Raw genomic sequence first — 22,606 nt, forward strand, 5'->3', positions numbered from 1 at the left:
AAGGTCAAAGGAGCTGCTGAGGCTGCCTTCTTAGCCAAACTCAGTGCTCTTTTTAGGAAACTGAAAACAAAACAAAAAAACAAAATGGGGATTTTTATTTTGTACTTTTTGGCAGATGCTACTTCAGTTGTTTTCACATAATGTCCTCTCTTAGCTGCACGTGTATTTATTTAAAATTACAACCCTGGTGGACTGCGGCCTTCATCTCTGTTGGGAATGAGTTTGTTGCAAATCAGAACTGGGTCCATGATGACAACTTGCCCTCCAAACCCAGGCTGTCCCCTGCTCCCTTGCTGGAAAGCCCCACCACAGAGGAGTTAAGCCAGGGGTTCAGGAGCTCCATGGGTAGAAACTGGTATAAGGGTGGAGCCCAAGCTGCTGTGCCATCTGGTCTGTTTTTATTTAACTGTATTTAATTTGTTTTCAAAATTAAAAGTCAAATATGGTTTTTAACAGTTGTAATCCTCTTCAGCCCTGTCTTATTTTATTCTCATTTATTAATTTAACTGTCCAACAAATATTTACCAGATGCCTGCTATAAATAGGCATTCTTCAAGGACCCAGCATGTAGCAGTCTTCATGGGACTTACCCACCAAATACAGGACACCATGATAATGATGCACCATCTCAGGTGTGAGGTGTTTTAGGGAGAAGAGCAAAGCTGCTGGGAATGATGGGAGGTAGCAGTGAGGGGACCTGGGGTTCCATGAAGCATGGGGAGAAAGGGACAAGGAACCAAACAGCAGCATGCCGACATGCAGCTGAGGCAGACAATCCTGATAGAAGAGAAGTGTCCCCAACTGCAGAGTTCTCCCCATACATATGGCCCAGCAAAAAGAGCAGTGTGACTGCAACTGATCAGGCCAGTGAAGGGTGGGGGTAGGGTGGCATGGTAGGAAGAAAGCCTAGGATTGGTTGGCCTCCAATACTAGGATAAAGCTTTTGGTTTCTACTCTAAGTGAAATTGGAATCCACTGATGGAACTGGCCTTCAAGAAGAGCCACTTTGCTTCCAGTGCAGAGGACAAGTAGACCAAGCTAGAGGACTGGGGAGGCAGTCCCTGAGCTATACCAGGTAGAAGATGATGGTGAATTGGATGAGGGCAGAGAGAAGCGGCTGCACACCAAGCTTAAGAAGGGGTTGTGTGTGGAATGAAGAGAAAAGAGCCAAAATCATCTGGGACACAAAACAGAATTTCCATTTGTTTATACTGAACAGAGTTCAGGGGAGGTCACATGAGGGAAAGTGAAGTTCTGTTTCTGACCTGGTCACACACATGCCATAGACAGTGAGGACCAGCTGTCTGTGTGCCTGCCGTGTGGATGGGAACCGACACTGGAGGATGTTGGTATCAAGATCCCACAGGTGTAGTCCCACACAGTGAATAGACACAGGGAAGGGAGAGTGAGTGACCAGAGTCTCAGAACAATTGGACATTGGAAAGAGGAACTCTGGAGGGGCTGAGATCAGGTATGTGGTCCACAGGACCTGCAAGAAATAGTCAATTCTGTAGAGCTAAGCTCGGCTGCACATGCTAGAGAGGTAGAGAAAAATGTTGCTACAGAAAGACCTTATCTGGATGCATACCTAATCGTGTATGCATAAAACCTACTCCAAGGCTTCTTCACTCCTTTACAGAAGGATGCTATGTAAGATTCCTTTATATTCTGACTGCCTGTCACACTTCCCAGCACAGCCCTGCTTAATTCAGCTTTGCAGAAACCTGCTCTTATGTAATGCAAGACAAAGTGACAATATGGCACTGCTCTCTGGCTCTGGCCCTGCTCAAGTAGCCCTGGACTCTTCTGCATCTTAGCTGGATGCTTGCTATTCCAAGCATCTCAGAAGGAACTGGCAAGAGTAGGTAAGATCGGGGGCTTGGTAGGTCTTGTTCTTTAGGCACCACCTACAAGCTTCACTTTGAAAGACTTCCTTTGAGGGGGAGTAGGATAGTTCAGTGGGTAAAGGCACTTTCTACCAACCCTGGCAATCTGAGTTTGTTCCCCAGGGCACAAGGAGAGAACCAACTCCCACAGGCTGCCCTCTGAACAGTCATGCATCGCATCATGGCTCTCATACACCTAACATCCCACGACACAAACACAAATAATTATCATGTAATTTTATTTTAAAACTTTAAGACAAATAAAAGGCTTTTTAAAAAAGGTTCCTTTGAGTTGGGCATGATGGTACAAGCCTGTAATCTCAGAAGTTGGGAAGCTAAGGCAAGAGAATCAAAAGATCAAGGCCGGTCTGGGCTATTATATTATGACCCTATCTTAGAGACAGAGAAAAAAGAGACAGACAGACAGACAGACACAACCTCAATTTCTCAGAACCAGTGGGACATGGGTTATGCCTCTATGACCACTCACAAGTAAGTTAGCTGGGCGCTTAGCTCAGTGGCTGCAGTAGCCCTGACTAGTGTTCTTGGCCTTACTCAGGGAGCCATCCTGACAGTCTGTAAGCCTCTCCATTGGTCTGTTCTTGCCTAACTCATCTTCACTGGGCTTCTGTGTGGTCACTGTGCTCACAGATGTGTAGTATTTGATTTTCACTATTACTTAGAGCAGTACATGTCAGATGTAATTTATTAAGAAAAACTATCTCCTATAGCTAACTGATATATTGTGGTTTAGCTTTTTCTATAAAGTTCTTACTCTTAACTACCAGCATGATATTGGACTGCTCTTAATGCAATGACATTTCAAGGAGAATTGAAATTAAAAAAAAAAAAGGTGTTAAGAAGCCAGTGGCATGTGTCACCTGCCAACTGGGTACCATCAGTATCTGGAACCTTAAGGGTAACCTTCTCCCATGGCTGAGAGTGGCACAGACAAGCTGCAGACCTCCACAAAGAAGGTTTGCTTCGAATGTATTGCAATTTAGAATGGCTAGCCCAACCCAAGCCATTGCACTTGATTCCTTGAACAAGCTCCTTCAATCTGGACTAAGACAGTGTGGCAGAAGACTGCCTTTCCTCCTCCCTGCTGTTTGGTCAGGAAGGGGAAGGAGAGTGTTCAAAGAATTACTGAGTTAGAAACAAGGACAGTGCTAGACCTGTGGGCTGTAGCTAACCCCAGAATCTACTGCAGTGGGGCACAGCTGCCCAGTACCACCTAGCTGGGCCTTCCGCCATTCCTTCCCTGAGAGCATGGGTGTGAGGTGGTTTCTTCTGAAATGCCGAACTCTTAACATGGGAGCTAACTACTGAGAACACCTGTTTCTCTTAGGCTCGTTTTACCAACTTATTCATGCAGTAAGAGACAGAGTGAAAAGGAAAAGACATGTTTCTTCTAGATCCCCAGAACTGGCAAATGCAAAGTCAAAAAATAAAGTTGACTCATGTAAGACCCCCTTTTCTCTTGGCTCTACAAACAATGACAAACCCACAGATTCAGGAGCACAAAGAGACTATCTAAGATGTGGCTATATCCTGCTGGGAATGTTCAAAAAGCCTACCTAGAACCAGCATGCTGACCAGTGAAGCTTTCACTTCCAGAAGAGGACAGTATCCACCCAGGTTCAGCACCTTCTTCGAAGGTGATATGACTACATACTCCACCCTCAGAGACGGCCCTATGGCCTCCCCTGAAAGATCAGAGGAGCAGAAAGTGCCTGTCCACAAAACCAGAAGAGGAGACATCTCACTGTGAGTGTATCCAGACAGTGCTACCCCATCTTCTCTTCAGTCCCCTCAGGCTTAGGATTTTGGCCTGAGTTGACTATAGCCCTTCATTCCCTGAGGCTGCTAGTTATGATGACTTCTCCTGAAGGAGAGGAAGGAAGGAAGCTGTCAACCGAAGCAGGGGCTGCTGGGGCTGCTGTTCAGTTAACATACTGGTTCCTGCCCAGGTGGGGGACATCAGTAGACTGTACCATGGAACCTGACATCGTCTCTTCGAAAATGATAACCTGTGGAGAACAAGGGCTGTGCTGTGAGGTCTACCCTGGAGGCAGATGGGAGAGTATGGGGTAGTAGGATTGGAAGGCTGGGGGTAGAATGCAGTTGGAAGGAGGTGGTGGGGTGAATGCAGACTTGTCACTCAATAAGGGAAGGGGGAGAATAAGGTAGCTGAAATACTCTCTCCTACTTCCTGGTCAAGCATTTCAGGGGCAGAGAAGCAACTTGAGAGCAGGGGGAGCAGGGATGGGAAGACAGTTTCAAGGAAAAAGGAGGGAGTCTACAAGTATTCCCACCTTGTTGAGTCCTTTGTCCAGCCAGACACCTGGGAGGTAGAGAGTCTCCTGAGGTCCTACATTCCAGTAGCGTCCAAGGTTGTGATCATTGACGAATACAACCCCCTTCACCCAGCCCTTCAAATAAAACAGGGAAGGTCTCGCTTTACCACGGGTGCCCCAAAGTGAGAAACAGACCATGTTCCTGAGAGACCAAAGTGAACCAACATTAGACATCCATGAAGGTCAACCCACCCCACTGCTGTGCCTCCAAAGCAGGGTAATCAACCTCAGACTGTCCATAGGAACCCACACACACCACAAGGTGCTTCAGCTTTGAGCCCACTCTGACATAGAGATGTCACAGGATCCCTATCATATGGGGTCATAGAGAAAGACCTGAAGGTTTCTGGCCCAGGTATTACAGAAAACTCTATCCAAGTCAGCTTGGCTCAGAGCCCTAAGAAAATGAGAGAACAGGAGAGGAAAGGCATCCTACAAACCTCCAGCTTCAGAAATGTGTCAGAAGGGTAAATGCCAACTGACAAGGCACCCAGGAAGAAAGCAGGAAAGGTAAGTTCTTTGGGTATGATGCTCCACTTGTCCATGTCGAACCTAAGGACAGGATGTAAGCAGAAAAAGGAAGGAAGGACTATCTCTCACATCTGCTTCCAGGCTTGCATCTAATTCCCATGGCACATCCCTACCCACAACAAGACCCCAAGACCACCTACACCCAAGCAGGTCATAGGATGGCAGCCAGATACCAAAATGGGCATTTCCAAATTTGTAAACACAGGTTCCACTGCGTGTCCCACCCCTCTTCTTAGGTAGGTCACTGTGGCCTCTGGGAGGCCAGGGTATTCCTGGCTCTTGCTACATATTAGCTATGACCTCACCAGACGCACAGAGACCCACCTCTGAAGGAACTGCTTTGTCATATCCAGGCTGTAGATTTTGAAGTTTTTCAGGGGTTTATTATTCAGATAGAGATTTCCAATTAAACCTAGGAAGAGTGGGCAAAAAGATGAGCAAGCCCCTAATCAGGACACGGGTGACACAGCTGCAGCAAGGGCATGTGTGGATGAGCCAGGAAAAGATGAAGCAAGAATCTTTCCTAAAGCATGTGCAGTTTAAAGTACTCTGCACTTGGACTAAAGCCTCCCTGGAGATTTCAAAAGTGTAGCAAGAGATAAGACCACTATCAAGCCATAGAATTTGTCATGAAGAACAGTATATCCAAGGACAGTGACAGAGCTGAGATGTCAGTGTGTAACATCTGGTTTCTGGCCTCTTTCAAGGGAAAGCTGTATCTGGCTAAGTGGCAACAGAGAGCCTAACTTTATGGTATTATGAGGGCCTCAGACAAAGAGACCTGGTGACTCAGCAAGGAACTCGCCATTCAACCTAAGATTTAAGATAAATTTAAAGACATCTAGACGGTGAGCATGTAGCAACATCATACAGTTTGCTCATTGTATGTCTGGCTTCCTCCTGGGCCCAGGAGCATTGCCTATTCCCTCAGTTTTCCTGGGGGAGGTGAAGAACAGAAATTCAGTGTGACGACCCAAGAAGTCAGGGGTCCTATACACTTCCATGGACTCCAAGATATTCCCATTCCTTGCTCCTTACTCATAACCCTAAAAGCAGAGAGGTCCACTCTCACCAAAGTAAATTTCAGTAGAAAGAAAGATGAAGAGGGCATCTGTAAGTTCCTCCAGGAACACAAGCACCATACAGTTCTAAAGCACTAAAGGGAAAGTGGCCAAACTTTCCTGACCCATTAGCCAGGACACCCATTAGCCTTTCTAAATAAACCAGGCACCATCTCCCTTCAAATACCTCCATGAATTGCCTCTCTTGCAGTGGGTCCCCAAGATCCACCTCCCTGCAGTAGGCCTCCATAAGCCACCTCCCTCAGTGGGCCCCTGTGGCTGTTAATGTACTCGATGGTGAACAGATAGACAGGTCTGAAGAGTGGCTTTTCTCCTGGTCTGTACTAGGACCCACCTTTGCGCTGACTGTCAATATTATTTCCGTAGTTGACTCGCCCACGATTCTCCACCAAGATCCTCAGTATGGTGTAACCCTGCCAGGAACACAAGTGGCCAGTTATCACCACCTGATAACTCAGCTATACCTGGGAATCTGTGTTCCCAGTCATTCCCTATGCTCTAAGAAAGGGAGTGAGAGCCCCCAACTGGTCAGAAAGCTATGTGTGCCCTTCTCTTTCCAGTTTTTAAGAAATCTCCTGGCTTCCTGGTCTTCCTCCTTTGACTCCTACCAAGTTCCCTAGCCATCACCCAGATCCCTAGGATAACAAACCTGGGTCAAGGGGATAGTGATCTTCGTTGTTTTATAGTCCAGGAATCCTATGGATACTCTATTCAAAAAGACCTGCCAAAGGGAGAAGATGGAAATCACAGTGAACAGGAGGGAAAAGAGCCTCTGTTAAAAAAGAGAACATCTATGGCTGGGAGTACTTAGGAAGGTGCTTGCCAGATGTGGAGGACAATGAACACCATGGGTATGAGGGAAAGACTGAGTGAACTACAGACAGCCAACAGCTGATCTTGAAGGCAGAAAATAAACTGACATGCCCTGTCACCACAAAGTTCCATGAATTCTGAGGAGATGCTCCTACCTGTCCTCTGTCACGCACGAGGCCACTAAGGACACCAGATGAAAAGATGGTGGTCTCATACAGAACATACCCAAAGGCCTGCCCATTACCATTGTTTACTGGCAGGTTCTCCATGTTGATGGGTATCTCAGATGTGACTGGCTACATAAGGAGACACAAGAAGGTACAGGAATCAAGCAGCTCCTAACTCTAAGTTTTCACATGAGCAGCAAGGGTATCAGGGACAGGATGTAAGGATGCTCTAACCTCTTCTTCTCTATTCTACCTTATTACTAGCTTAAACTAATGACTCCCCAGAGGCATAAATAAGGACAACAGGAAAAATGAGATTTCACTAGAGTCCTACAATCTACCAGAATCCTGAAGCCACCATCATATCATGGAATCCTTAAGCCAGTGTCACAACAGAATGAACTGTAGCGGCTTTCCTCTTTCCTTTTCACAAAGGAAGGATTAGTCCTTCCTCTGCTCCTCACCCTACCCATGACCTACAGAAAGGCCTACTCCTGAGGCTAGAGGGGAGACACCAGGTTCAAGCCCTTCTATTTCTTCCCAATTCCCACTCCAGCACCAATGTATTCTCTTCACTCAGTTCTTTGGTTGGCTAGAGACCTCAATGCCACTAGTGGGTTTGCTCATCCTGGGATCCCATTGGGAAAGTTCCTGGGTCCTGTCTACTTAGTAACTATACCTGATACCCAGGCTGCAGCACTTACCTTACCCATGTACTGGATAGCATCCCACAGTGATAGGTAGAAAGATGGACTCACTGGCTCATAGACCATCTTAGCAGTAAGCTCAGGTGGAGGAGGTGGAGGAACACCTGCAACAGGAATCATGGCCTTCCCTTAAAGATTCAATCATCATTACCTCCTCCAGCCTCATACCCACAGTCCCATGTGCTCCTTTCATCTTGCCACCCAGATCAACCACAGGCCCTACTCAGAGCTTAAATTACTCTAGAACATGGGGCCTGGACAAGAGCAGGGCTTATTTGTGTCTTCTATATGGCATAAATAGGCTTAGCATGAGTCAAATACAAAAAGCACAGAATGATGACAATAATCTCTCAAACCTTCTTTGTCTAGAATATTGGTTTTATTATTTACTCATTTGCTTATTTACTTATTTGTTTTTTGGCAGTGGGCTAGGTGGAACACAGGGCCTTGTGCATGCACAGAGAAACATTTCATAGTAGACTAGGACATTTTTAAATATGGATTAGCTAGAATTGAGGTAGGATAGGAAGATGGCAGAAACTCTAAGGGCTCATAGCAAAAGCATGGGCCCAAGTGGATGTTTGATCTGTTCCTTGTTTGTACCTGAGAAGGTTTCAAAGAGTTCTCGAAGCTTGGTATATTTGGCAGTATAGTCTCCAGCCTCTGTCAATATAGCATCATAGTCTGCAAAACACCCATGGACCCTTCAGGTTCTCTGTCCCCAGAAGAGTACAAAAGGATGAAGAAAATAAAAAAAAAGGAGGAAGAGGAACTCGGAAGAGAAGAACATAGTTCTCAAACCAGCAATTTTGAAGAGAAACACCTTTAGTATGAACCATCCAATCAAGCTAAGAAAAGTACTAAGTACTACCAAAGTACCCATGAGCACAGCATGATACTCTATTTCTGACTGCAAGCAGATATAATGGAACATCTCTTCAACTCCCTGAGAACTCGCAGAGGGCCAAGATCACACTTTCCCAAGGATCTGACAGAGGGGAAGTCTGTCCCCATCCTTCTTACTCTAGATTTGCCTCCCCTTGCTCCTCCAAACAGCTTTTTCAACAAGCTGTTCACAGGCCCTACTACTCTGGAAGTTTAGAGGTAATAGTCAGACAAAGTCTCTATCTTCCCTGGATATTACATAGCCAAAGACATGAAAGGTCTGAAAAACTGTCTCTAAAGGATTCTCCATCAGAAGTGCCAGCCCTACAGACACTGGAGAGGACCAGGGAGAACCACTGAGGATACTTGCCATAGCTGGTAACATCAGCCTTGTAGTCATTAAAATGCATGGCTCCATTTATGAAGCCAAAATTTGTACCTCCGTGGAACATGTACAGGTTGATGGAGGAGCCGTCTTTGATGATGGCAGACACTGTTTGCAGGACCTCTTCAAGGAGAGAGCAGAAAGAAGGGATGTTTACAGTGATTCGAAGCCTAAGGAAAGCCCCAACTAAGCCCCTTGTTCCAGTCCCCACCAGGTCACTCATTACTGGGTCATTCAGATTTCTCTGGACAATCTGTAGTAGTACATAGGCTGTTTTCACTCTACCAGATAGCATGTTTCCTAGTGGCTATTCTGTCCCAAGGAAATGTAACAAAGCTGGGACCCCATTACACATCAGTCCTACCTGTGTCCCTAATTCCTCCCTTAACTTGAAAGCAAATCAACAAAATACAAAGACAGTATCAGGTAACAAAATAAAAGGTCAATTATTATATATTTGAATGATATATCCAATAAATGTAAACTTAATACTGATCTAGTGAACTGGCAAATTTAAAAAATTATTTTAATACTCAGTACTGATGAATCTGCAGGAAATGATTATTCTCATTTTATAATTGCCAGTAGGCTGCTACAGTCTACAGGACAGTGATAAATACATATATTAAAACTGTATTGATACAATAATTTATTCTTTATCATAAGAAAATATATCCCAACAAAACTTCAAGGATGCTTGTTTAGATGGTATTCAATTAACCAAAGCCAAAACTAAGCAATCACTAAAGAACTGGGTCACTAAATGGTGGTTTAGTCATCAATACAATGGAGCTCTTCAAATTCTTTAAGACAGAAATATCTGAGTACACCAAGCATTCCTATGTTCAATAGTATAGGATGGTGTGTGTGTGTGTGTGTGTGTGTGTGTGTGTGTGTGTGTGTGTGTGGTGTGTGGTGTGTGTATATGTGTGAAGATGCGATCAATCTATCTCTAGCTCTATCTGTATGTACATAGATGACGTTACATTAATTGCTGCCTTTACTGTTAAATATATCAGCATGCTTGTTCTAGACTCAGGGACTTATTTCTTCTTTAAACTTTCCTACATTTCCTAGATATCTACGATACACATGTGTTACTTTTCTACTTACAAAATCACAGAAAAGCAATGAGGAAGGCCCTATTGTTATTTCAAGTGTCAAGTCTCAGAAGTACCAAGAGCTGAATCTGAATACAAATGATCCTGAGAACTCAGCATCCTACAACTCCATACCCAATGCCAGGAGATGCAAAACACATTCTTACAAATTGTCACCATAACTATTAGGTGTAGGCAAAGTAAAACACTTACCAGAGGAATCCAAGATATTGTGGGCGCCACCCCATGAATCAAACCACCCTGTCCAGTACTCCATCACCATCTTGGGTTGAATCCCCTGGGTACCACAAAATGAGAATTAGGCAGGCAGGCTGATCAAAAAGGACAGATGGCACTGTTCTTGAACAGAACTCCATATTTTTGTCCTCCATGGCCATCCACCTCTTGCCTAAGAGGCTTGTAGGTGCACAGCATGGACCATTCCTCAACAACAATGTGACCTCACCACCTACTGGGATAAAAGGGAAGACACTACCAGAGTTGATGTTTAATATGCTTTTGATGCTGCATATGGCAGATACTAGCAAGAAAACATAAGTATCTGCTCAAACTAAGCTTTTATCAGAACTAATCACCTGATTTGAATGCCCTTTACTACATTGGTTGGGTTGCATTCTGGCTTAAGACAACCTTTGCCAACTAGACGAGTAAATCTGAGCACGATGCCATGGGTGCAGACAAACCAAAGTCACTGCTTCTCTGTATGTGGAGGCCAGCAGGCTTCAGAGTGGGTTTCTTTAAGTTCTGGCTTAAACAGCAGTTTACAAAACTAAAACAGAGACTCAGATCCCAGGAGAGCAGCTTAGCTACTCATGGTACAAGCTCTGCAGCTGCACTCTGGATTCATACCTTGCCCAGGATACTGAACAAGTCTTAATTGTCACTTCAGACTACCGAGGTGACGTCTGCCTTCTCCATGCATACAGGGATCATTCTGGGACTGTGCTTGGCTCCACCATGTTTGCAAAAGCTGTAAATACCTGGGCATGTGTGAAAGACTCATCTGCTAAGATTTTAGGCTCTGAGCCAGGAAGCATTCCTCATTTACTCAGAGACAGCTGATTAAGTATCCTCTCTCAGGACTTTCCTGACATTTGAAACTCCATAAAACGCAACAGAACATGTTCCAGAGAGATGGGGCATACTTAGTGGTTCATGGCATAGAAAGTAACAACTATCCCTGAGGAAAAGTCAACATAGCCACAAGATTTGTTTTGAGCAAGCTGGTAGCTTGGTTTTTCTTTACATCTCAAGATAGGCCATACTACAAACACATCTAGTCACCCAAAAGGGAGAAGTAGAGTCTAAGTATTAAGTCTCAAAACCTCCAGGGCCAACAGTGGGCTTATTTGCTTAAGAGCGTCTATGGTGTGGTGAGCGGATGGTGAATGTCCAGCATGGACCAACTTGTCTTCCTGCAAAATATGGTACAACCAATCCCAAAATGACCATCTTCTGAGTACTTCAATTATTTTTCTGTCTATCTCCTAGACCATGGATACCAGTAACAGTAGCTAGCACTCATGCTCACTAGGAGAACTAGATGAAAGGTTGCATATATATTTCTGGTATACAGGAATTACTCAAAAATTTCTAGCATGACTTATCTTCCTTACTAAGCATATATTTAAGAACTAATGGATACTCCAAAGTTAACCAGTGCTGGAGTCTGTAGTGTCCATTCAACGAAGCCCTTCAGACAAAACCACTTCTTTAAGTAAGGGCAGACGCCAGACGTCATAGACTATACAAGAAAGTACTTCAGTGGTGCCATTCTGCTGATGACAGCCAGTCTAATAGCACTGACATGGCATGTTGTCTAGAGATCAGCAGCAGATGCTCTTTCCATCACCAGTACGGTGAGGTCCTCTTCAAATATTGCCTTACGCAAGAAAAGGTTCTCATTATACTCACACAACTAAAGGCAAAACAGAAACACTGAGGAGCCCAAGCGGTGTCTCCACAGGCTCACAATAGAGTGATCAAGTGGGTACTGAGCAGCCCCCAGAATCTGTACTTCCCTTGGCAGGACTCAACTGCAACTCTGCTTAGCCACTTTGAGACCATGTATCATGAGCCTCTCTTCCCAAGTAGATTACAGACACCATAAGACAGAGGTCCTATGGTCAGTTGTGAGGTAAGAGAGACCAGACACCTCTAGAGACAGAGAACAGACCTAGGACATACTGTAAGAAGGAAGATGAGAAAAGAGGTTTCCACCTGAACACACACATGTATATGCATAGTCCTTCCCACTGGAGAGTCTACCAGAGATAAGACCTGCCCTCCTCCTAGGAGCCTTCGCACCTGTTCTGACCTCCATCTCCGCTGTAGCCACACCATATACACATACTCATGTTACAGGGTACTACCTGTCATGAGTATACCTGAGGATATCATCCCTACTTTGAAAGGCCAATGGCTGGAAAAAACAGTCTACTCAGTGGACCACAAATGATCCCACACCATTGGCCCAGTATCCCTTCAGGCACCTATCCATTGTCAATAGACTCTATCAGTTTCCATCTAGGCTGAAGACCACGGCAGATATGCAATTGGTGGGGGCATTCACACCTTTCAGTAAGCCTGGATGAAATGAGCTAGCTGAGCCTCAATCACATCTGCCTGTTTAATGAGACACACAAACTAGAGACATCAACTGGAATAGGACTATGTGTAACCATCGGTCTGAGGAAGGCGAAATACACCCAGAAACCTCTCTCATTTAATGACCTGGAATCAACCAGGCCTCCTGTCTTATGGATAACAGACACATGTCCAATGCCAATGAAGCCTTAAAGGTTGAGGCCAGATGCCTTTTACAGTACAAGATAGAGAGGTTTTTCTCTATCAATATCTCAAAGAAATTCTGGGGTTTGTGGAGTCCATAAAAGCCAAAAGCTTCAAACGGTGCCCTTACCAAAAGAATTCAACACACTTGGATGGTGTCAGTCTATACAGCAACACTTTAGAGCAGGGTTTCTAAGCTGCTTCCCTCCCATCCATGAGGCAATGTGGATGAACCAAGAGACTGGAAGAACTAGGAGTCCTCTTCCCCATCACAGATCTCTGGGATCAATGCAGGCATGTGGAATCCCTGCCCTCAAGCTAGAAGATCCCCAGCATCCCTTAGGCCAGACCTACCTGTATAGATAAGAGAACACTGTTCAGTGCCATCAGCTCCTGTTGAGACTGTAAGTTGATGGTGGCCAGCACTAGGAAGGCAGTGGAGAAGGAAAAAAAAAAAGCATAGTCTTGGAGTCACAGAGACTTTCTGAGTTATACAAATCTTTAATCTACCAGCATGAAAAGAAGCTAGTATAGACATTTTCCCACCTTCCATTAGAAATTAGCTCTGGTGATGCCAAAAGACTTCCCTATATTGTTATTCTTAGAAACTCCACCGTTCAATGCAGAGCAAAGCCAGAAAGTTAGCATCTGATTTTTACTGACTGTAATGTTGCAGAGGAAAGTCTTATCTGAACTACTGTCATAGGAACCAGAGCCTGAGCGCTACACTGCACTTGAGTGCAAAGGCAAAGCCTTGGTACACCAAGGGCAACAAATGAAGGCTCATGTCGAATTTCTTGGTAAGAACACACTGTCTACTGTTCCATAATGTGTTTATGTTAAAAAATTTAACCAGTATTTCAGACAGTTTTCCATAAGCAAAATACATGCTCAAGAAAAATGCTACCGATAGCTGATGGCCATGACCCTGCCACAGTCATGGCCAGCTGGAGAATTTGATTCCAAGGCCCCTTGCCTGCTTACTATTCATTTGAATGGCCAGTGTCAGATGAATGAGCTTAAGAGTAACTAAGGCAGGATGGCCAGCCCCAGCTATCATCCAGGATATCAGGCCATGCTCACCACTGAAGAAAACAAAGCTAAGGCTCTGAAGGTACAGAGACTTCCCTCATGGTCCATAATCTGTGAGCGGCAGAGTAGGGTTGCAAACTCAGGCCCCTTCACACCAAGCCTCTGATGTCACTGTCCTCCAGCAACCCACAGGGGAAGACCCTGAAGCTCAAAGTCAACCCAATGCATGGAGCTAGCTGAATGCAGACAGCTGTCATGACATCCCGACACCACATCAAATTCAAGTGTAAGAAGTAAAATGCAGAATGGGTGTGAGCAAAGGCAAAGTGCTGAGGGAACCCTGGGAAGGTAAAATCCATGGAGGACCAGCAGGGGACAGGAGGGTAGATTTGGTTCTTTCTTTCAGATCCCAGGTAAGTCCTTCCTCCACTCTGAAGGGAACCCCCTCTGGCCACAGGCATCCTCCCAGCCCTGTAGTCAAGCTTCCTTTGCACTAGAGCCTATTCCTTCAGTGGGGCTCACATGCTCTTAGAAAACAATCCTCTATGAGCACGGGGGTGAGAGGTAGAGAGAAGACTCGAGGGGGTCCCCGAGCATGGAGGCTCCTGCCCAGTCCTCACATCTGTTCCTCCAACATCTGTGCAAGAAGCCAGAGGCTGCTTCTATATGTGGGCAAAAAATTGGCATGGCATTTCTAGACACTGACATGTGAGTTTCCTCATGTTCATAATCCTCATAGCTCCACTATCCCCACAGGAAAGGGTGCCTGTTCCCCTTGTCTACCAATCTCCACAGTTCCATCTCCCAGCAAACACTGGGAAGAACAGTAACAGAAAGTCAGGGCAAGCAGAACTAATAAAAGAAACAGGTAGCGTGTTTTAAAACAAAGGAAGCATAGGATGGGAGCTTGGGAGGCCTCTGTTACAAGAGTTTCTAAGAGAAATGGGGAGAGATAAGGCTGAAGACAGAAGTGAGACTGGGCTCCATGCATGATACATGCTCATAGACCCATCATGCCATTACCCAGGGGGTCATGGCAAAAGCATCATGAGTTTGAGAACAAACTCATAACAAAGCAAGAAAAGAGAAGGCAGGGACAGGGGTTTAAGGGGCAGGGTTTCTGAGGTGACAAGAAAATCAGATGGGATCGTGCATCCACTCAAGGTGAGACTGACTACCTGATTCTCATGCTGTAAAGCAGCACGCCCCACCCAGTAGTCCTGCAGCCAAAATGCATATCAGCACTGAACTGTACTAGCAAGAAAAGGAAGGTGTGTGAGACCAGAGGAACCCCAACCATCCACTTCAGCATCAGAGGGCAGCTTCAGAATCCTAAAACAACAGACGTAGAGTTGCATGTACAAGTTGTATAGAAACGGGAAAGTTGGAGGAAAAGGTTACAGTTTGAGATGGCTGTTTCTGGGGAATTGGATGAGGAGGAAGATTATTTCTTGATAAGATTATCATTATTATTATTACTATTACTATTATTATTACCATCATTATCATCATTATCATTGTACAGACAGGTCATGTGAGTGAATGTTTTAACTTTTTCAATTAAAAAAAAAATCATCATTTTAGGCAGCAGTGGTTTCAGGGACCCCAGGATTAGAGCCTGCAGGAGAGGATGGGTGCAAATAGACGGAGCATCTTCTAAGGCCTTCACAGACTGACTGCCTCATGCCCCATAGTCCCTTCATCTGGGCCTTGGTAATAAACATGAGTAGACGCTGCCACCTTGTGGGAGTAACAGGAATCGCTATTGATCTTTGTCACCTCCAAGGAGAACCAATGCCTTTTCATTCACTGTGCTTGCTGTAGATAAGAGCCTTCTCCTCTCAATCTACAACATCAGTCATTCCCAGAAGTAACCAAGCCAGATACTGTGAAAGGGATAGCAAGATAAAAGCCCCATCTACAAACAGGTCAGTCTAGAGAGGGAACACAAAGCAAACAAAACAGACACACGGAGGTGCTGTCAGAGAAGCACGGCCCCCAGAAAGACTCACACCAGGACTTGCAGGAGGACATAATCTCCCTGTGCACCAACTGCAGGTGAGCACATGTTCAAGCACAGACCATATGAGACAACCGGAGGCCCACAGAGCTGCTGTGAGGTAGAGCAGTAAACAAAGTGAGCTATTCCAAAGGTTAAGACGGAAAATGGAGACAGAAGAGTGGGCTGGGCCTTGCGAGGGAGTGCATGTGCTAGCAGGAAGCTCAGAGAAAGCCTCACTGCGAAGACCACCAGAGAGGAATCCTTGCAGACTCCCTAACGGTGTGCAGAGTCACAGAATCCGAGGGTGTTCTGGGTACTTGAGGACCAGAATGGGAGCCAGGAGGGTAGAACAGAGTGGGAAACAGGAGGCACTTGCAAGTGAGCTCAGATGGTCATGTGTGTGTGGAGACTGAGGCATGCTGCCAGGGTGTACTCAGGGTCATGTGTAGGGCTATGGGAGGGATGGGGGGGGGCTGTGGGAGGGAAGAGTGAAGGGGCATGCAGGGGTTGTTGCTGTGTAAGGAGCTGTGTGCAGCCATTCTCAGAGTGTGTACATCTCTCTTGTCTCTAGGGAGCATATGGAAGTAGATGAAGATGATCTGGGCTGTTCCCTTGGCTCTTAGACACAAGGTCTTGCTATGTAGTTTGACTAGCCTGGAACTATGTAGCCCAGGCTGGCCTCAAACTCACAGCCACCCATCCCTAGTGCTGGGATTGCAGGGGTGTGCCCCAGACCCGACTCCAGGGTTACATTCTCATACTCAGGCAGAGATTGTTGCATCGAGAAAAGGTTGCTGGAGGGTTCAGTGAAGTGAGAGAAGTCGGTGGGAACACTGCAGCCTTGCAGGTGGGAAGGATTCGAACGGTGAAGCAGCGAACCACATCTGAGTTCCGAATATATTTTAAAGTGAAAAGTAAAGGCAGGAAGCGCCTAGCCTGGAAGAGACTTGAAGTGCCATGGTAGGAGGGATATGGGGGTGTGGGGAACCTGCATAGAGGAGAAGGAGAGCAAGGATGGGGGAAGGATTGTGGGAGGGGGTGACTGGGGGAGGCAGTGGGTGGGATGTAAAGTAAACAGTAAAAATTAATTTTTAAAAAATGGAAAAGCGAAAGGATGCATCCACTGGCTGCTGTGTCTGGCAGGACAGGGCTCAGAAAAACTGCAAGCCTGGTGTACTTGAAGGAAATGGAGCTGGATTTCTCCAATAAACAGAAACTGGCCGATGGGGGCAGCCACCTGCAGTGCTATCAACTTAGCAAGAACACCGAACAAATACTGCTCGCCTGGTACTCGGGTGTTTGGAAGATCTTTGGTAAGGTGTTTGCTAAAAAGAAAAGAGCTAGGGGTGTGTGTGCACTCTATTACCCCTACTACCCAGAGGGCCAAGCCCCATGCTATACAATACGGGCAACAAAAACAACCCCTGTTTATATCTCAGACCATGCCCAGGGAGGTGGGTACAAGAGTCAAGCAGGTGGCCTCCTCCGAGTACCTCCATCGATGACTCCCTTTTCTAGGCCATCTTTGTTGTCTGAGGTCAGGAGCATCTCAATGATGCCACGGTCTTCCAAAGCCTGTTTAGGGGATAAAGACACGTTAAAAATCTGTTCTTGTCAACCTAAGACAGGCTCAGTCTTGTTAATGAAATAAAAAAGGGAGAGAGGTGGAGAGCCTTTGGGGCTGCTTGGCAAGAATCTGACATAGGCCAAGGACAAGGAAATGGGCTGCTTGGCAGGAATATGACATTGGCCAAGGACAAGGAAGTAGGCTTCAGGCAGGAATCTGACATTAGGCTAGAACAAAGAAGTAATTTCAGGCAGGATCTAAATATTAGGCTAGAACAAAGAAGTAATTTCAGGCAGGAATCTAAGTTTTAGGCTAGAACAAGGAAGTAGGCTTCAGACATGAAAATGACCTTGGGCTATGACAGGGAAGTGGGCTCGGATACTTTGGTCATTCTGATAAGCCCTTAGAAACAGTGATCACAGTAATTGGGTTTAATGCCTTGCTTTTTCTTTGGCTATTTGTGTTTATTGTATTGCTTGCTCCTTGACTATTTGCATCTATTGTATTGCTAGACCCTCAACCTAGAACTGACCTTAATACATGCATGTAATCAAAATGGCATAAAAGCATAAAGGAAGAGGAGGGGATGAAATGGGGGTTCTAGGGAGGGGAAGGGGATGACATCTGTATTGTAAATAAATAAAATATCCAATTAAAAAGATCTGTTCTCGTGACTCAGAGCTCCTACAGGGTCACTGCTGAAGCTGAGGTAGTCTACAGAGCAAGAGAGGAAAACCTAGCCAACGTGCTTCTCTGCGAGTTATCTATGCCTACGATATTCAACCAAGTTCCAATAACTGCTTGCTTTCAAGTGTGACAGAGGACGTGCCTGCTTAGATCTGGAAGGCCTTGGTTGCTTCTGTAGGGCTGATCAGTTTGAGGACACACACAAGCTTATTCAGAGCCTGGCTCAGGGGGGGGAGATGCCATGCCATCACACTGCAACTGACTGAGGAACTCCACTGAGAGGGTCAGTCACCAGGGAGACACTATACTTTCCCCTTCATCCACAGCATGAACAAGCAGCCTGTCTCTTCCCCACTCTGAGCCAGTGTGAGCTTGGTCAACGGCAAGAGCAATGAATGATAGCCCAGCCATACCTCAGTGGCATGCCTATAGAGTACTGTCCATGCCCAGAGCTGGAAGCATTCCTTGAAGGACATAAATAAAGCCCACTGCTGGAGGAGCAGTAGGCTTGCTGCCACTCAGAAGAGCTGCTAACATGAAAACATTAGCCATGATGCTAAGCACGTGGACTGTCTCCTTCACTCTTCATAGCCAACATCTGAACAACACAGACAAGCTGATTGGACTATGATCTTTTACAGAGGCCATGGGAGAGATGGTGCTGAGCTCAAAACCTGTCCATCCACACAGGCTCCACTCTAGGCCTTTGGACTCATACAATTCTACAAAGGTAATTTTACAATGATAAGACTATTTATTTCAACTGAATTCTTCTGGAAAGGGGAACATCTAACAATAAATGCCAGTTCCCATGTTCTGTGAGGACAGAACAGGAGGGGCCCCAAGTCTCAGCGATGCCTGGAGCTGGAACATTAAATCCTTGAGGAATATTGCTGAGATCGCTACTTAAAGCCCTGACTCACTGATACAGAATTTTCTATACCCTTAAATTTTAAAGACATTATTTTTTTTATTTTGCCCTTTATAGGCCAATTACTATTTCCTAAGTGCTAGCCACCTGCCAAGCACAGAGCGCATACCCTCCTCCCACAGAAGCCTGAGGAAAGGGCAATTTTGTGTCCATTTTGCAAGGGCTCAAAGAGTTGAGGGAGGTCATGCCCAAGGTCATTCAATGCCATCAGGATGCACATCTTGCCAACATGCCCAGGAGAAGTTGCATAGCAGTTCAGGAAAGGATCCTCCCAGGAGCCTCCTCAGGCTGAGCTCTGGGCACCAGGGAGGCAAGGCTGTATAGACAAGATCCCCTAAGGAGCGACTCTCTACTCCTGATGCTCCTCAGAGCTCTCGCCTGCAGCTGCATCATTGATAAACAAGTGCTGGAAAGGCACCCGTGCCCCAGGGAGCCTGCCAGAGGCCTGCAGCAGAAGAAGTTCTGGAGTCGAGGCCTGGCTTTTTCTAGGTGATGCAAAACAAGGAAGTTAGACAGGTCCTCTGTCCAGGATGTGGACAAGGACTGACCACCCCTTTCCAGCTGGAGGAATGTCACCCTTCTCAGACAGCTGGTACCCTGCAGAGAACTCTCCTCAAGTAAGAAGGAGGGGCAAGGGAGTCTGAGACTAGAAATAGAAGCACCTGAACTTCTATTTCTAGTCTCAGACTTCTTCTTCCAGTCTTCTTCACAGACTTCTTCTTCCAGTCTGTGAGAACAAAAGTAATTTCTAGATGGAAAGTTAAACTAGGGTTGGAAGCAGCAGACACGCTGTCCAGAGCACCTGAACCAAAGTCACCTAGTCACACAGATCCAGAGTCCACTTCCTACTTCCTCAGTCACACCATGGCCAGCCCTCCAGGGTACACTGAAACAAATGCCAATGACTCTGTCAAAGTCATTTGCTGACGGCTTACTGTATATTTCTGACAGTGCTCGACCACCCAATTTCACATAATCCAAAAGATGCAGGCACTCCTTTTAGCCTGCTTTGTGTAACAGAAAAGGGGGGCTTAGGGAAACTGGGATATTAGTTCAAAACCTCAACTACCAAGTGAAAAGACAAAAACAGAAACAGAAGTGAATGCCAGGCCTCTCTTCGCTGTCACCCCACCATCCTTTTCAATCTGTCTTGCAAGTGAATCTGCAGTTCACTCACTCCACGATCCAATGTCCGAGCACCACCCCAGAAATCTTTATAATGAGGACAGTGTGTAGATGGTCAGGGTGGTTTTGTTTGTTTGGTTGTTTTTTATTATTTGTTTTGTTTCATTTTTCCATTTCCTCAATAAAATCCATGTGCATCCACAAATCTGTCTTTATGCTGGGCTGAGGCAGACGTTCCACAAAGCTTTTATCACCTCCATTTAATTAAGACAATCTTTTTCTTCTTAGTCCCTGCACACAGGATGTGCATCGTAGCTATCCCGCTAAACTCAATCAATAAAGGGTAAGTGAGTGACAGGTCTGCTGAGATGAGCCACAGAGAACATTACACTAATTAATGAGTGGTGTTGGAAGACATGGTGTATTAATTTGAGAAAAGTACTAGGGCAGCATGACAGAGTATATAATATAGTTCAGAGGAAGGAATGTGAAAACATGAATGTAGTGAGTCTTACCTTCTTGATGTAAGGCATGTATTCACGGTCTTTGTTATAGGAACCATATTCATTCTCCACTTGCACCGCAATGATAGGTCCCCCATGCTTATACTGGGGAAAAGAGATAAACAGAAGCTAAGTGGGCAGCAGGGACCATAATATCTAAACTTACACCCATCACAAATTACAAGTAGCACATTGTACTGAGAACAAGAATCTCAATAGACTCTGTGTGTAACTGGGAGTGACACCATCAGACCATGGACCATCAGGCCATGTCTTCCTGTGGAAATATCAAACAACCACAGACTAACTAGAGCAATGCTGGAAACCAGTCTAAGACCAAAGCAAACAAATGTCATGATCACCAATCAGGAAGCCACTACAAGTGACAGTGGGAAATCTGTCATACTGATACTCAGCCTTGGCCCCAGCCCTGCCCTGTGTGCAGCACGGTGTGGTTAAGAGAAAGCATCTCAAATTCCACTTCCAGCCCCCAGAATGGAAGTAAAAAATGAAGACAATGGTCTATCTTTGGACTGTCTGGTAGAGTGGCTTCTATCTCAGATGACTTAGAACCCAGGCTGGAAGCTGAAGAAGGCAATGGCATTAGCGTGTCAACAGAAAGAAGACTACAGATTGTGATTGACAGAAGCAATAGAATCATGGGCCAAAGACTCTGACAAGCATCCTAGAAGAAACTGCAACGAGACTTCTGGGGATATGATGACTTGTAAAGAAAATCAGGGTTTGGGTGGAAGATGGATGGTATGAATAGGATATATGTCCAGAAAATATGAGAGGTTGTATATCTGCATCCTGGGCTGGTCCTCTAATTTCAAAACCCCATCAACTGGTGAAGGCCTTCCCTGACCATCTGCAGAAACGGGGAAAGATGATTTTTTAAAATGCCTATTGTTCAACCAAAAGCCATGGGAAAACACACACACAAATAAAGGAAACACGGAAGTTCGGAACATAATCCAGTAGAAAATACTTCAAACTTTCCTAGTATGTACCAAGCCCTAGGTTGGATGCTCAGAACCACAAACCAAAAAGAGGGGGAAAGGGCGAGGCTTGATTTGATGGAAAGGAGAAAGAGGTGACAGGATATTAGGAGGACTTTGATCAAAGAACGTGTGTGTGTGTGTGTGTGTGTGTGTGTGTGTGTGTGTGTGTGTGCGTGTGTCCACATAGATATAAAGATAGATATAGATGTCACATACACATGTGCAATATATATGCACACAACAGATGTACTAGACAAAGGGGACAATAAATGAACTTGAAAATGATCATTTAAAGTTATCTACCTTAAGGGAAAGAAATGAAAATTGAATGAAAAACTGTGAATGGGCCCTAATGAACTTAGGTGATAACATTTATCAGACCAATATACTTATTCTTTGACATGGAGGAAGAGGAGGAGGAGAAAAAGGGAGAGAAAATGCCAGATCCCTAGATGAAAAGCTGCAGGCAATTAATGGCTGTTAGGAGAGGAAAAGTCAGTGTTCTCTCGGGACAGCTTCCCCAGTGGGTTATCCAATCACAGTGGTCAGCACTAAATACACAGATATAGAGCAACCCAAAGTGAAATCAACAACACAAAATTAAATACATATTTCATATGTATCATATACACATTTAAAGAAGAGGGCAATAATTCCAGTGGGAGTGGGAGGAACCTGGAAGGAGTTGGAGGTATAATTATAATACTCATAGAAATCTCAAAAAATAAAAGTTTAAATTAAAATTTAAGGAATTAATGGCTGACCAGGCAAGGTGGCATGCATCTGTAATCCTAGAACTTTGGGAGGCTGAGGTAGGAGAATTATGAGTTTAAGACCAATCTGTGTATAGTGTGAATTTGAGCTTGAGAGCAAAATCTTATCAAAAGTTTAAAAGGGGGGGCAGAAACAAGAAGAGGGATGGATAGAGGAAGGGAGGCAGGGTGGGAGGGATGGAGGGAGGGACGGAGGGAAGAAATGAAACCAAATGTTTGGAAATAAGGAGGGAGGGAGGGAGGGAGGGAGGGAGGGAG

At 45.3% G+C, this 22,606-nt stretch overlaps 1 protein-coding gene across 2 annotated transcripts in view; it reads right to left on the minus strand.

Moving 5' to 3' along the window:
* Positions 1–3,344: 3,344 nt before the first annotated feature.
* The window catches only part of Glb1l2 (galactosidase beta 1 like 2), a 51,743-nt gene continuing 32,481 nt past the window's right edge, over positions 3,345–22,606 (minus strand). The window contains exons 7-20 of one of the 2 annotated variants that reach the window (XM_028763910.1): positions 20,584–20,676; positions 17,252–17,333; positions 13,079–13,149; positions 10,127–10,211; positions 8,799–8,936; positions 8,147–8,227; positions 7,541–7,647; positions 6,825–6,965; positions 6,506–6,577; positions 6,191–6,269; positions 5,099–5,186; positions 4,684–4,795; positions 4,202–4,318; positions 3,345–3,916 (exon numbers count right to left, since the gene is read on the minus strand). In XM_028763910.1, coding sequence (XP_028619743.1) covers positions 3,830–3,916; positions 4,202–4,318; positions 4,684–4,795; positions 5,099–5,186; positions 6,191–6,269; positions 6,506–6,577; positions 6,825–6,965; positions 7,541–7,647; positions 8,147–8,227; positions 8,799–8,936; positions 10,127–10,211; positions 13,079–13,149; positions 17,252–17,333; positions 20,584–20,676 — 1,353 coding nt within the window. In that variant the 3' untranslated portion in view covers positions 3,345–3,829. The remainder of the gene's footprint in view (positions 3,917–4,201; positions 4,319–4,683; positions 4,796–5,098; positions 5,187–6,190; positions 6,270–6,505; positions 6,578–6,824; positions 6,966–7,540; positions 7,648–8,146; positions 8,228–8,798; positions 8,937–10,126; positions 10,212–13,078; positions 13,150–17,251; positions 17,334–20,583; positions 20,677–22,606) is intronic. The other variant, XM_028763911.1, reaches the window with a different exon arrangement.

This window comes from Grammomys surdaster, unplaced genomic scaffold (genome assembly GCF_004785775.1).
Source record: "Grammomys surdaster isolate TR1022 unplaced genomic scaffold, NIH_TR_1.0 140, whole genome shotgun sequence".
NCBI lineage: Eukaryota > Metazoa > Chordata > Mammalia > Rodentia > Muridae > Grammomys > Grammomys surdaster.